Consider the following 14,789-nt stretch of genomic DNA (forward strand, 5'->3'; position numbering starts at 1 on the left):
AGGACCTGCGGGTTATAGTGGACAATAAGCTGAATATGAACCAACAGTATGCTCTTACAAAAAAACCCAACAGCATATGGGGTTGTATTTACAGGAGTGTCACCTTCATGTCAAGGGAAGCAGCAGCGGGAAGGAGAGGAGTTAGGCACACATGTGTCCCGCACGCACGTGTGCCCCATAACTAACTTTTGACCCGAGGCAGCGGCGGCGGCGGCAGCAGCAGCAGCAGAGGAATCGGCAGCGGGGGCAGCAGCAGCTGATCCCCCGAAGGTAAGTGGGGCGGAGGGCCTCGGCACAGCTGAGCTGGATCCGGATCCGGAGGGGAAGCCCTCCGGGTCCCATATAGCTGAGCCGGTAGGGAGCCGCGCTCCCGAGCCGCGCAGCGCGAACAGAGCGCGCAAACAGGGAGGGCTAGGGAGGGGACTGCCCCCCCAGGCCAGCAAGCCCCCTCAAGGGCTAACCCTTAGGGAGCAGGCTTCCCCGGCAGCGGATCCCCCCAGCGCAGGCGTTCGCGCCGGCGGGCAGGCTGGGAGGGCCAGGAGTGGGACTCCTGTACGGGTAGGACGTAGACACCACACAGGTCTACAAACAGCAGCTTAGAATGGTGTCTACGAGGAGTGCTGCTAGGGCCTCTGCCCAGGGGGACAAGGCTAACCGGGGCTGGTCTGAGGCCTCCACCCAGACCGAGCCCATGGGGAAGCTGATGTCCCCCTACCTCCCGGCTTGCGGGGGATCCCCAGCAGGGCCGGGGGGGGCAGAGATTGGGAGCCCCCACACCTGTCCGGCAGGTGCCCGGCTTAGGGCTCTGGAGGCACAGGTGAGGGAGCTCCGGGAGGAGGTTAGCAGGCTGAGGGGGATCAGGGAGGCGGAGGAGGAAATTGACAGTTATTTCCTTTCCCTGCAGGACCAGGCACCCAAGGAAGAAGCAGCCCAGGGAAGGACCTCCACGGCAGAGTGGCAGACGGTCACAGCCAGGACCGGAGCGGCTCGCAGCGAGCAGGTACAAGCTTCTCCAGTCCAACTGGAGAACAGGTACGAGGCCTTGGCGACTCTGCAGGAGATGGAAAGGGAGGAGGAAACCCTTGGGCAGGAAGAAATGCCACATTCTTCACATTCCAAACAGATCAAGAGATCTGAGAGGACCCAGAAGAGGAGGAGACGCGTGCTCGTCATAGGCGATTCCATCCTGAGAGGTATGGAAGGGCCCATTTGTCGCCAGGACCCTTCAGCATGAGAGGTCTACTGCCTGCCTGGAGCTAAGATTCAGGATGTGACGGAGGTAATCCAGGCCAGGATCAAGCCCACTGATTACTACCCCATGGTCCTTGTCCATGTGGGTACTAATGATGCGGCCAGGAGAACCCCCGATCACCTGATGGCGGACTACCAGGCTCTCGGCAGCGTGCTGAGGGAATTTGGTGCACAGGTGGTATTCTCTTCCATCCTACCAGTGAACGGACGTGGAAGACGGCATGAGAACTGCATCCGAGAGACCAACTGGCGGCTTCGGCAGTGGTGTCTCGAGGCAGGCTTCGGCTTCCTGGACAATGACCCACACATTACAACGAGGGACATGCTCAGCTGGGATGGGCTTCACCTGTCCCCCAAAGGTAAGCGTGTGTTTTCTTCCAGGTTGGCGGATCTCCTCCGGCGGGCTTTAAACTAGGCTCGTCGGGGGGAGGGGAAGATGAGGGTGGGGGAGGCTGTGGACCACCAAACCAGGTGGCACCCACAAGGACAGCCCAGCCTGAAGAAAGAGAGCTTTGGGAACGTGAAAGGCAGGGGGTGGACAGCAATACGGCACAGGTAAGGAACGGGAAGGTTAGGGACAAAAAGCCCTTTAGGACTTGGAGCGAGGGGGTAGCAAAAGCACCAGTCACAGGGCTCAAGTGCCTATATACTAATGCTAGGAGCATGGGGAACAAGCAGGATGAACTAGCGCTCCTGGTTGCACTAAACGACTACGACTTAGTGGGGCTGACGGAAACCTGGTGGGATCCATCCCACGACTGGGCGGTACATATTGAGGGCTATAGATTGTACAGAAAGGACAGAGTGGGGAAAAGGTGGGGAGGGGTTGCGCTCTATGTTAAGGAGCAATATACATCAACCCTCATCAAGACAGAATCAAAGGATGAGGAAGTAGAAGGACTGTGGGTTAGGCTGCATGGGGGGCAAGGAGAAAAGGATTTGGTGGTAGGGGTCTGCTACAGACCCCCACATCAAGGGGAAGAAATAGATTTGGGGCTCCTGAGGCAACTCTCAGAGACCATAAAAGCTAAAGAGGCGGTGGTCATGGGGGACCTAAACTACCCGGACATCTGCTGGGAGACACAGACAGCAAAGTCCCACCGCTCACGCAGGTTTCACCTGACGCAGGAGGTACATGGCCCCACTAGGGGGAATGCCTTACTGGATCTGGTATTGGCAACGGGGGATGACATAGTAGGGGACCTACAGATCGGTAGCCATCTGGGGGACAGTGATCACCTAAAAGTACAATTCAACATAAGGCGTCGAGTGGGTAAGGTAACCAGTAGGGTGAACGTGCTGGACTTTAGGAAAGCTGATTTCAGCAAACTCAGGCGATTAGTGAAGGATGCACTGCAGAGTAGTAGTTTTGAAACGATGGGAGCCCAAGAAGGGTGGCTGTGCCTTAAGGAAGCTATCCTTCTCGCACAAAGCGAGACGATCCCCGTGCGAGGTAAAAGAGGGAAAGGGGCCAGGAGGCTTCCCTGGCTGACCAGAGAAATCCTGGGGAGACTAAGGGCCAAAAGGGGAGCACATAAAAAGTGGAAACAGGGAGAGATCACCAAAGAGGAATATACCTCTTCTGCTCGTGCTTGTAGGGAGGCAGTTAGACAGGCCAAAGCTACCATGGAGCTGAGGATGGCAACCCAAGTAAAAGACAATAAGAAATTGTTTTTTAGATATATAGGGAGTAAAAGGAAGGCCCAGGGAGGAATAGGACCCCTGCTAAATGGGCAGAAAAAATTGGTGACGGACAGAGGGGACAAGGCTGAACTCCTCAACGAGTTCTTCGCCTCAGTGTTCCTAAGTGAGAGGCATGACAAGTCTCTCACTGGGAGTGTAGGGAGGCAGCAGCAAGGCACCAGACTTCCATGCGTGGACCCTGAGGTGGTGCAGAGTCACTTGGAGGAACTGGATACCTTTAAGTCGGCAGGCCCGGATGAGCTCCATCCGAGGGTACTGAAGGCACTGGCCGACATCATTGCAGAGCCACTGGCGGGAATATTTGAACGCTCGTGGTGCATGGGTCAAGTCCCGGAGGACTGGAAAAGGGCCAATGTGGTTCCCATTTTCAAGAAGGGGAGGAAGGAGGACCCGGGTAACTATAGGCCAGTCAGTCTCACCTCCATCCTTGGCAAAATCTTTGAGAAAATCATCAAGGCTCACATTTGTGAGAGCCTGGCAGGACAAATTATGCTGAGGGGAAACCAGCACGGGTTCGTGGCAGGTAGATCGTGCCTGACCAATCTAGTCTCTTTTTATGACCAGGTCACAAAACGCCTCGACGCAGGAGGAGGGGTGGATGTCGTATACTTGGACTTCAGGAAGGCCTTTGACACGGTATCCCACCCCATACTGGTGAACAAGTTAAGGGGCTGTGACTTGGATGACTGCACAGTCCGGTGGGTGGAGAATTGGCTGGAGGGTCGCACCCAGAGAGTTGTGGTGGATGGGTCGGTTTCGACCTGGAAGAGTGTGGGCAGTGGGGTCCCGCAGGGCTCGGTGCTTGGACCGATACTCTTTAATGTCTTCATCAGCGACTTGGACGAGGGGGTGAAATGTACTCTGTCCAAGTTTGCAGATGACACTAAGCTATGGGGCGAAGTGGACAAGCCGGAGGGCAGGGAACAGCTGCAAGCAGACCTGGACAGGTTAGACAAGTGGGCAGAAAACAACAGAATGCAGTTCAACAAGGAGAAATGCAAAGTGCTGCATCTAGGGAGGAAAAATGTCCAGCACACCTACAGCCTAGGAAATGACCTGCTGGGTGGCACGGAAGTGGAAAGGGATCTTGAAGTCCTAGTAGACTCCAAGATGAACATGAGTCGGCAGTGTGATGAAACCATCAGAAAAGCCAATGGCACTTTATCGTGCATCAGCAGATGCATGACAAATAAGTCCAAGGAGGTGATACTTCCCCTCTATCGGGCGCTGGTCAGACCGCAGCTGGAGTACTGCATGCAATTCTGGGCGCCGCACTTCAAGAAAGATGCGGATAACCTGGAGAGGGTCCAGAGAAGGGCCACTCGTATGGTTAAGGGCCTGCAGGCCAAGCCCTATGAGGAGAGATTAGAGAAACTGGACCTTTTCAGCCTCCGCAAGAGAAGGTTGAGAGGCGACCTGGTGGCTGCCTATAAGTTCATCAGGGGGGCACAGAAGGGAATTGGTGAGTATTTATTCACCAAGGCGCCCCCGGGGGTTACAAGAAATAATGGCCACAAGCTGGAGGAGAGCAGATTTAGATTAGATATTAGGAGGAACTTCTTCACAGTTCGAGTGGCCAAGGTCTGGAACGGGCTCCCAAGGGAGGTGGTGCTCTCCCCTACCCTGGGGGTATTCAAGAGAAGGTTGGATGTGTATCTAGCTGGGGTAATGTAGGCCCAGCACTCTTTCCTGCTTATGCAGGGGGTCGGACTCGATGATCTATTGAGGTCCCTTCCGACCCTAGCATCTATGAATCTATGAATCTATGAAGTATTCTTTTACTTTTTTCAGCACTGGTGAGCAAGGCCTGTGAGAGAAACTTGGGACCTGGCACATCTTGGTAGTTGAGTTCCCCCTACTTCCTATTCTAGAAACAAAAAATAAAACAGAATATGGTTTTGATGGCCCTATACCCTCACACTTTCCTTCTCATAGACCCTATTTGTGAGGCCTCACAAACAGGTACTGTATTTCAGGATAGCATTGCCAAACTGGAAAGAGTCCAGATGAAGGCAACCAAAATCATTACAAGTCTAAGAAACATGACTTACAGGGAGAGGCTAGAAGAACTGGTATTATGTAATCTGAAGAAAAGAAGATTGAGTGGGGGGAGGTGGGATTTGCTAACCGTCTTCAAATACCTGAAGGGTGGTTATAAAGAAAATGGTAATAAACTATTCTTGTAGCTGCAGTGGGCGAGGCAAGAAGTGATTAGAAACCTGTGGCCTGCAGGCTGGATCCAGTCAATAGAGGCATTGGATCTGGTTCATGGAGTGTGGGATGTCAATGCTGTTAAGCAGCTGGGATGCTTTGCCTGTGCTGCACTGTGGTGGAGTGGTGGGGAGAAACAGCAGCAGCCAAGTCCTAACATTGATCCAAGTTAGGTTATTTTAGCCTGCCTCTAGAAAACATTGCTGGTCTCTGCTGTAGGCAATTAAAAGGTGCATCTTGAGACCACTGTGCCAGGAAAGCCATAGAGGGCACATCCCCATGAGCATACACTTGCAGGGGTGTGTGTTCCTCACAGGACAAATAGCAGAGGCACATAGATTTATAGATTCATAGATGTTAGGGTCAGAAGGGATCTCAATAGATCATCAAGTCCGACCCCCTGCATAGGCAGGAAAGTGTGTTGGATTCAGATGACCCCAGCCAGATGCCTATCTGACCTCCTCTTGATGACCCCCCAGGGTAGGGGAGAACACCACCTCCCTTGGGAGCCCATTCCAGATTTTGGCCACTCTAACTGTGAAGAAGTTCTTCCTAATGTCCAGTCTAAATCTGCTCTCTGCTAGCTTATGGCCATTATTTCTTGTCAACTCCCAGAGGGGCCTTGGTGATTAGAGCCTCACCAATTCCCTTCTGTGCCCCCATGATGAATTTATAGGCAGCTACAAGGTCCCCTCTCAACCTTCACTTGCAGAGGCTGAAAAGGTCCAGGTGCCCTAGTCTCTCCTTGTAGGGCTTGGCCTGTAAGCCCTTAACCATATGAATGGCACCTCTCTGGACCCTCTCCAGGTTATCCACATGCCTCTTAAAGTTGGTGCCCAAAACTGGACACAGTATTCCAACTGCGGTCTGACCAGTGCCCAATAGAGGGGAAGTATCACCTCCTTGGTTCTGTTTGTCATACATCTGCTGATGCATGATAAAGTGCAGTTAGCTTTGCTGATGACTTCATCACACTGATGACTCGTTCATCCTGGAGTCCACTAGGACTCCTAGATCTCTTTCCACTTCCATGCTGCCGAGCATGTCATTTCCTAGGCAGTAGGTGTGCTGGACATTTTTCCTCCCTAGGTGCACCACTTTGCATTTCTCCTTGTTAAATCACATTCTGTTGTTTTCTGCCCATTTGTCCAACCTGTCCAGGTCTGCCTGTAGTTGTTCCCTGCCATCCGGTGTGTCCACTTCTCCCCACAGTTTTGTATCATCTGCAAACTTGAACACAGTACACTTCTCTTCCTCGTCCAAGTCACTGATGAAGATATTGAAGAGTATTGGTCCAAGGACTGAGCCCTGAGGGACCCCACTGCCCATGTCCTTCCAGGTCAATACCCACCCGTCCACCACCACTCTCTGGGTATGACCCTCTAGCCAATTTGCAACCCACTGAACTGTGTAATCATCCAAGTCACAGCCTCTTAATTTGTTCACCAGTATGGGGTGGGATACCGTATCAAAGGCCTTCCTGAAGTCTAAGTAAATGATATCTACCCCTACTCCTGCATCTAGATGTTTTGTAACCTGGTCATAAAAACAGACTAGATTAGTCAGGCATGATCTGCCTACTACGAACCTGTGCTGGTTTCCCCTCAGCATAATTTTTCCTGCTAGGCTCTCACATACATGAGCCTTAATAATCTTTTCAAAGACTTTACCAAGGATGGAGATGAGACTGGCCTGTAGTTGCTTGGATCCTCCTTTCTCCCCTCCTTGAAAATAGGGACCACATTGGCCCTTTTCCAGTCCTCTGGGACCTGGCCCGTGTGCCACAAGTGCTCAAATATTCTTGCCAGTGGCTGTGCAATGACATCAGCCAGTGCCTTCAGTACCCTCCGATGGAACTCATCTGGGCGTGCCGACTTAAATGCATGCAGTCCTTCCAAGTGACTCTGCACTATCTCGGGGTCAACGCTTGGTGGTCTGGTGCCCTGCTGTTGTCTCTCTGTAACCCGTTGTGAGACTTGTCTTGCCCCTTGTTTAGGAACACCAAGGCAAAGAACTCATTGAGGAGTTCAGCCTTGTCCCCCCTGTCTGTCACCAATTGCTTTTGCCCATTCAGTAGTGGTCTTATACCACCCTGGGTCTTCCTTTTGCTCCCTATATATCTGAAAAACAATATTTTGTTATTCTTAACTTGGGATGCCATCCTCAGCTCCATGGTAGCTTTGGCCTTTCTAACTGCCTCCCTACAACTGTAAGCTGAGGAGGCATACTCCTCTTTAGTAATTTCTCCCTGTTTCCACTGCTTATATGCCCCCCTTTTTGCCCTTAGGCTGCTCTGGATTTCTCTGTTTAGCCAAAGAAGCCTCTTGGCCCCTTCCCCCCTTTTCCCCTGCATCGGGATCGTCTCCCTCTTTGCCCGAAGGATCGCTTCCTTAGGGCATAGCCACCCTTCTTGGGCTCCCATCTCGCCAAATCTCTTATGCTGCAGTGCATCATTGACTAAATGCCTGAGCTTGCTGAAGTCAGCCTTCCTAAAGTCTAGCACTTCCACCCTACTACTTACTTTTCCCACTGTACGCCTTATGGTGAATTCTGTTATTTGGTGGTCACTGTCCCCCAGGTGACCACTGATCTGTAGCTCCCCTACCATGTCATCCCCCATTGCCAGTACCAGGTCCAGTAAGACATTTCCCCATGTGGGATCATGTGCCTCCTGTGTCAGGTGGAGGTCCTGCACACAGGATAGGAACCTGCGTGAATGGTGGGAATTTGCTGTCTGCGTCTCCCACCAGATGTCAGGGTAGTTTAGGTCCCTCATGACTACTGCCTCTCTAGTCTTTATGGTCTCCGAGAGCTGCCTCAGGAGTTCCAAATTTAGTTCTTCCCTTTGGTGTGGGGGTCTGTAGCAGATCCCTACCACCAAATCCCTTTCCCCTTGACCTCCATGTATCCTAACACACAATCTTTCTACTTTCTCTTCCTCCAATTCTATTTTGATAAGGGTCGATGTATAACGCTCCTTGACATACAGTGCATATTTGTGCTGCTGTTAGTGGTCCCCTGATATGCCCTTGCAAATTGCTGGGCTGGCTCCAGCAGCCTTACCTGGAGTCTTGGGGGTCTCATGGTGCAGCAGTGGGGCTGAGCCGGTCACTGAGATCCTGGCAGGCAGCCAGAGTGTGGTTCTGGCCAGCCTGTTTCCCTTTCTGGTACCGCAGGTTCCCTTTCCGGTAGCTGCTGCATGTCCCATGCCGCTTTTCTTAGTGGTATTTTTTGTTTTTTGGGGGGTTTTTTACATTAGGACCTCCCAGTGTCAAAAAACTCACCACTCTGTAAGTTAGCAGCACAGCAGACATGTGAATGTGCACCACGTGGGGTTTGTGGTGCTGCAAATTGCACATGTACACTTGTAGAGGCACACCCAGAAAATTTTGGCCTAGATCCTGTTGCAGATTTAAGGAACTCAGATTTAAATGCTGCTTATCTCCAATTTATGGGCCAGCTCTCAGGATGATGGTCACATGAAAGACCTGCATTCTAGACTTGCCACAACAGAGGTATTTTATATTCACATCCTTCATTACTCAGAAGAATGCCTTAACTACTAGACAAGGCTGAGGGTATATTTCATGTTTCCTGTTGAAGCTGAGCCACTAGGCAGCCAGAAATATGAGATTCATGGGGTTGCCATTTAGCCAGTCTCCAAAGAGGAAAACGTTTCTAATCTGTCTTGTAAAGGTTAAAGCAAACATCTTATTACACAGTATGCCAAGTGGGATAACTCTGCTGCTGGTGACTGGGGTGTGTCTGCTATTACCGTAGAAGCATAAAAAGGACTGGTTGAGAATAGTAGTGGCTACTGCTTCAGCAACTAGTAGTCTATCGACAACAGGTGATTTTGCAATGGAAGCAATGCTGCTTAAAGCCTTCTGTAACAGATGGAAGATAAAATGCTACCTTTGACTGTGGTGTCTACTTTGGATTTAGACAACTTTTCTAGAATAAAATCATTTTGTCACAGACTCTGAGCAGTGGTTACACAGCCTTATAAACCTGAAGTTCTAGCTTTTTCCATAGCTGTTGAGTAATGGCTGATGTTAAAGGATGGAGTATTTTTGATTAGTGAAACTTAGGGAATATTTCTGATCTTGTTCACCAGCATGGGAGCAGGCAATTATCAGTTGGAGAAGCCTGTATAAAGTGGCCTATATTTTGCTGTTGTTGTAGCAGATGGGCTCATTCACTCTTGTTAAACCTAAGGTTGGAAAAGAGATGGAGCAGAATAAAGAGATATTCAAACTTGGATAAAAAATTGGGGTGTAGTGTGTTTTCTGAATTTAGGAAAGTGTTAAGTTTGGAAGAATGCACTCTCTTGAGGATAATTGAATGGAATTAATCCCATTGCCTGTGTGACATACTATAGCAACTTAGATTTTTGGTTTACTCTATTTATCTTATAGGGTTGGCTTTTATTACATCCCATCATCTCCTCATTTCAGTGCTATTTCACTAAAAAGTGGTATGTGATAACACACATTATGGAAAGGGTGCTTCTTCCATTGAAGCTTCTTCAACTGGTTTTAATAAGAAAAACAAAGAACATATACATGAATCATAGTAACTTGTACTGGTAGAGTTTGGATGAAAAGTTCTTAAACTTTAGTTTAATCTATTTCCTCTAATAATGGTCTTTTTTCTATAATGCGTCATTACATATATGTGAAGGAGGGTGTTCTCTTCAGGGATCCACATTACTCTCATCTGTATAATTTCTAGGTGGAGCACCCATGACATCCAGTGGCAGTATGGATTAATCACAGGTATGTCATTCTCTAGGGCGGGGGGAAAGCCTTTTGGCAGGTATGCTATAAATGAGCCCTGCACCCTCCCCAAGTGCCAGTTCAATCCTTTTCCTTAACCTGATCTGCTGCTCAACTTTCTGCCTTTTTCCTTGTGATCCCTGCCCAGTTTGCTCCTCTGCCTTCTGCCCTGTCTGCCACTGCTGCCTTTCCCTTTCCCAGTCTGCTGCATGCCACTTACAGAGGCTGCCTGTAACACTTGTATTGCACATACCACAAGGTGGCCATCCCTGCTCTAGAGAGATCTTCAAGAATGCACACACTTTCTCTTTATAACTGATCACCAGTATAGTGGTATCTTCTGAGAACTGAGGTTCCGAATCTAAATCTCCAAGTGTGCCTGTGTGTGTCTGAGTAAAAGCAAAAGTATCTTGTTGCTCTGTAGCACCTCCAGATGGATGCAGACTCCAGTGGAAACAGTAAAAAGTCTGCAGCCAGGATAGTTGCCACATAACAAATCTGTGAATGCAACAGAAATAGTGTTCTGGAATACAGATTAAAAAAGCTATAGACTGCTTTAAGACAGCTGTTGTGTGTGTTGGAAGACTTATTCTTGCAAAGTATCTATTTGAGACATCTAAATTAGGGGTGCACTAATAGAGATTTTTTGGGCCGATACTGGTGGCCGATTTTTAACGAGCCATATTGGCTGATACCGATCTAATTGCCGATATGCAGCTGGGCAGCTTGGAGAGCAGCATCCATCTGGTAAGTCTGTTGTGAAGGAAGGGAGAAGGAAAGGGGTATGGGGTGGGGGGACAGAACAAGGTCCCTTTGGTGAGAGAGAGAGTGGGACTGGGGCTGGGGCTGAGGCAGAAGCAGGGGCAGGTGCTGCACAGCCAGGGTGAAGCATGGGATGGAGCCTCAAGCAGCTTACTCAGGAAGTGCGGGGGGGGGGTGGCTACCACTGCTATGTGTACCCCTGGCAAGGCATGGGGGGCTTGTGCCCCTGGACATATGCACGGGGTGAGGGCAAGCTGCCACTGCAGGCTGGAGCTGGGGGCGGTACCTAGTTCTTCCTGGCAGGGAGCTGGGCCGGGTTGCACTTGGGGTGGGCAGTGGTGGTGCTGGGAGGGAGGCTACCAGGGGGGTTGCAACCACTCCAAATTTTGCCATAGCCGCCACTCGTAGCACTGCTGCAGCCTGCCTTGAGCACAGCCTGGTCCAGTCCCCCTGTTGGGAAGAGCTTGGCACTGCCCCCAGCCCCACTCCTTCTCTTACCACTGGGGCCTCAATCTGCACCCCACACCCCTTCCCTCACAACAGACTTACCAGTCAGACCCGGCTGCTCTCAACATTGCCAGGTTGCACTCCTGGCCCCCTATGTGCTGCACTGCAGCTGTGCACATGCATGGGGTATTTATTGGCAACATTATCGGCCACATCAGCCAAAAAAGCCAATTGACAATAACGTCAATTTTCCTTATATCGGTGCCGATTTGGTAAGTGACTGATGTATCAGTGCACCTCTAATCTAAACATAAAGGGGCTGTAACCTATTCAGGATTTGTCTCTGTCACATACACTGCTAAGCACATTGTCCACGCTTAATACCTAGGCATTAATAATAATGTGGGCAAAATCAGTCCGATGTTCAAAACAAGTTGCTATGAGTGTCTTTTCACACCTGCCAAAAGTTGAGAACATACAGAAATCCAAGTTAAAGCTAAGAACTGCTCCTTATACTTAAACCAAAGTGAAAGCACAAATCTGGTACGTCAAATCCACATAGTTCCGCTTTTTACCTGGGTATCAGTTCTGATGTTTCAAATGCCCTTTAAAAGACATTTTGACATTGTGTGTACCACAAAGGTCAGTTAATTCAGACTATTTTGGACAATATGGAGGAATCCAAATATGAGGATTCCTCATCTTGCCTTGCTTTATAGATAGGAGCATGCAACTTAAGTGGAATATGTTTCCACGGAAGCTTCTTCAACTAGTTTTAATAAGGAAGGCAAAGAACACGTACATGAATCATAGGAACTGGTACTGGTAGAGTTTGCATGAAAGGTTTCTGTTGTCAGCCTCTAAACAACCAATTCTAGTAAATGACTTAACTGTATAAACATTTGACTGTTAATGGCAAAGTGCAAGCAAGATCTGTATTCTGATCAAATTGGTTACCTGTACTAATAACTATTTGTTATCCTTTGAAAGACCAGTTCCACACAGCGAGCCCAGTTTATTGACTAAGATCAGGAGCCAGCAATGTTTTTCAGCGAGTAGTTGGAATAACTCAACCTGGGTCTGAGCTCCCTCTCCACGGAAACCCCCCGCTGCTGAAGGCATGGCTGGATGGGGCACAACCCCCATGCTGAGACATGTGGAGACAGGGGAACAGCCAGCTCAGAACTACCTGCTGCTTCACACCATGCTCCAGCCAGCTGCTCTGTGGCTTCCTGAGGTGTAGTGTGCCTCAGTTTGGGTGCTCTGCAGCACATTGAGATGCGGGAGCAGGCAGCCATTCCCTTTCTAGGTGCTTTGCCTGCTTTTATTATCAGGGTTGTTGTCTTTTTTCTGTGGGGAAATCCTGGTAGCAAATCAGCAACATGGCACCACAAACCACACGTGCCTGCATGTGTGGATGCAGCCAGAGAGTGCAAATGTGGGAGAAGCAATAGTAAGATGAACTATGTGAAGGGCAGCATTGCTGCGTGAAGGGGCTTCCCAGCGACTGGGACAAGACAGCGAGGTTTTGTTTATTTGCTTCATTTCAAGACTCTGTTGTGGAGCAGCCTGGAAAAGACTGCTTAATGCTAGGGCTGGCTGAGCAGTTGCTCAGGGATTGAAGGCTTACCTGAAGAGGCCCAAAGGGGTGGCAGCCTGCTTACAGTTACCAATCCTTGATTTGTTCTGGTTGCTGCTATTTATCTGGAGCTCAGCAGATAATTTCACATCAATTTCTTATACCTAACTTCTTTATCATATACACTCTACAGCATTAGCTCATACTTGCACTAGAAATACCACTATAGCAGTTACAAATCATTCCTACTGATAGCTACTGACCATCTTAGAAACAGAAATTTAAAAATGGAAGACATACCCCATTCACATGATTCTCCACAAGAGGAAAAAAAATATCTTACTAGACAAATTCTTAAGATGGTTAACTAACCCAAAGGTCAAATAAAATTTAACTAAGTTGTTATTTCCTTAACAAAAGTCACAAAATGTTATGGGAATTTGGTCTGTTATTTAGCATGACTAAAAAACCTTTATCTTAATAAGCACACAAAACATAATAAAAGGCATAAAAAGCAACAGAAATTGTACATGATTATATATAAGTAATGTAAACAGTAGGTTAAGCCTAATGAGACAGTTAATGGTGTCTATAGAGATATGATTTTTTTTTCATAGCTTTGTCAGAAATTTCAGGTCTCAAATCTATTATGTTAGTGGCATTTTTAATTAAACTGTAGCTTTTCTACCTGTAATTAAAAGAAGAACTTAATTAGTCAAACAAAGGTCACTGTCACGTGGGATAACAAGACCAAATTCTATATTTCTATCAGGCTTCATTAATTGAATCCCAGCTAATTCTTTACCATAGCAAAATGAGAATTTACTACTACTTACAGAATTTAAAATAAAATAAAATAACTTATTCTAGTATTGGAAATCATAGGTTCTATATTAAGAGTATTGGAATTCTGGTGGTTAACTGTGTTAGTTTGAAGTCAGACAGAAGGTTGGGCATGATAACACCTACATTTTTACGCAGAGACCTAGCATTTGACAAAGTAGATTGTTGCCCAAAGTAGCTCATTGCTTTCTGAACCTTTTAATCTCTAAGGGCATCTATACACATGCTCCAGGTTGGAGGATGAGGGAGGGAGGGCACTTTAATTAGAGTGGCTCTGAGAGCTGCTCTAATTAAAACTCTCACAGTGTTACATATATTCAGCATCCCATCCATCAAAATGGCAGCAGGGGCACTTTAGCTAAAGCTGGCTTGATGAGCTTTAGTTAAAGCATCCCCGCCACCATTTTGAAATGTGAGGATGCTGAATACACGTGATGCGGAGACTGCTGGAGCATGTTAATTAGCATGCACCAGCAGACTCAGTTACTTGAGTCTTCTCTGATGTGTGCTAATTACCATGCGTTGGAGCAGAGGTCCATCATGTGTATAGGTGCCCTAAGGTTCTACCCTGCCTTACTTTATGCCCTCTAGTTGCCCAAATAATCATTCTAAATTACATCTGAAATGCTTCAAATGAAAAATAGGAAGGAAAATATTGTTAAAAGTTGTGTAACCAAAGCTGTCCCTGAAGCTCCATTTTCTAAGAGTTTTCTTAGATGTGATTTCACAAACATGTTCAAATGCCTATAACTAGATGTGGACAAAGTATTTTCAAGGGAACAGGGTTCCATTTTAAACTAGCATGCTTCAAGGGAGCACAAAGCACCAGATCCTACTCTACCTTTTGGCCTCCTAAACAGACTGTCTAAATAGACTTAGGTGCCTAAGTGTGACTATTCCACCGTGCTCACATCCCTGAAAAACTTTTAACATGACTCCTTTTGTAATGTGCTATTATTTAGGCCCTAGATCAGTGGTTCTCAACCTTTGTGGAGTCAGAGCACCCTTCCACAAGTTTTTAGAATGTGACAGTATCCCCAATCGAGTATTGCAGTTGTGTTCAACTTACCTCAGTGGTTCTCCACCACATGCCACTGTAATCAGATAGAATTGCCCTGTGTGTTTAATGCACAGCCAGAGCAATCAATCCTGCATGTCATCTCCTAGAAAGAGGTGTATGAGACGTGGAATTGTCTCATGCATCTCTATTTCTG

General features: G+C 48.2%; 1 protein-coding gene across 3 annotated transcripts in view; it reads left to right on the top strand.

Annotated features, from left to right (window-relative positions):
* Positions 1-534: 534 nt before the first annotated feature.
* The window catches only part of LOC149870454 (uncharacterized), a 46,681-nt gene continuing 32,426 nt past the window's right edge, over positions 535-14,789 (top strand). Inside the window, exons 1-4 of one of the 3 annotated variants that reach the window (XR_016440449.1) lie at positions 535-1,000; positions 1,124-1,279; positions 1,452-1,610; positions 3,520-3,610. Coding sequence is in view for 2 of the 3 variants with exons in the window: in XM_090034716.1 (XP_089890842.1) it covers positions 602-1,000; positions 1,124-1,193; positions 1,452-1,610; positions 3,520-3,587 (696 nt within the window). In the remaining variant the exon portion in view is untranslated. Of the gene's footprint in view, positions 1,001-1,123; positions 1,280-1,451; positions 1,611-3,519; positions 3,611-9,900; positions 9,945-14,789 lie in introns of those variants that run through there. The other 2 variants (XM_090034717.1, XM_090034716.1) reach the window with 2 other exon arrangements.

This window comes from Crocodylus siamensis, chromosome 2, assembly GCF_052110815.1.
Source record: "Crocodylus siamensis isolate JL-2025a chromosome 2, ASM5211081v1, whole genome shotgun sequence".
NCBI lineage: Eukaryota > Metazoa > Chordata > Crocodylia > Crocodylidae > Crocodylus > Crocodylus siamensis.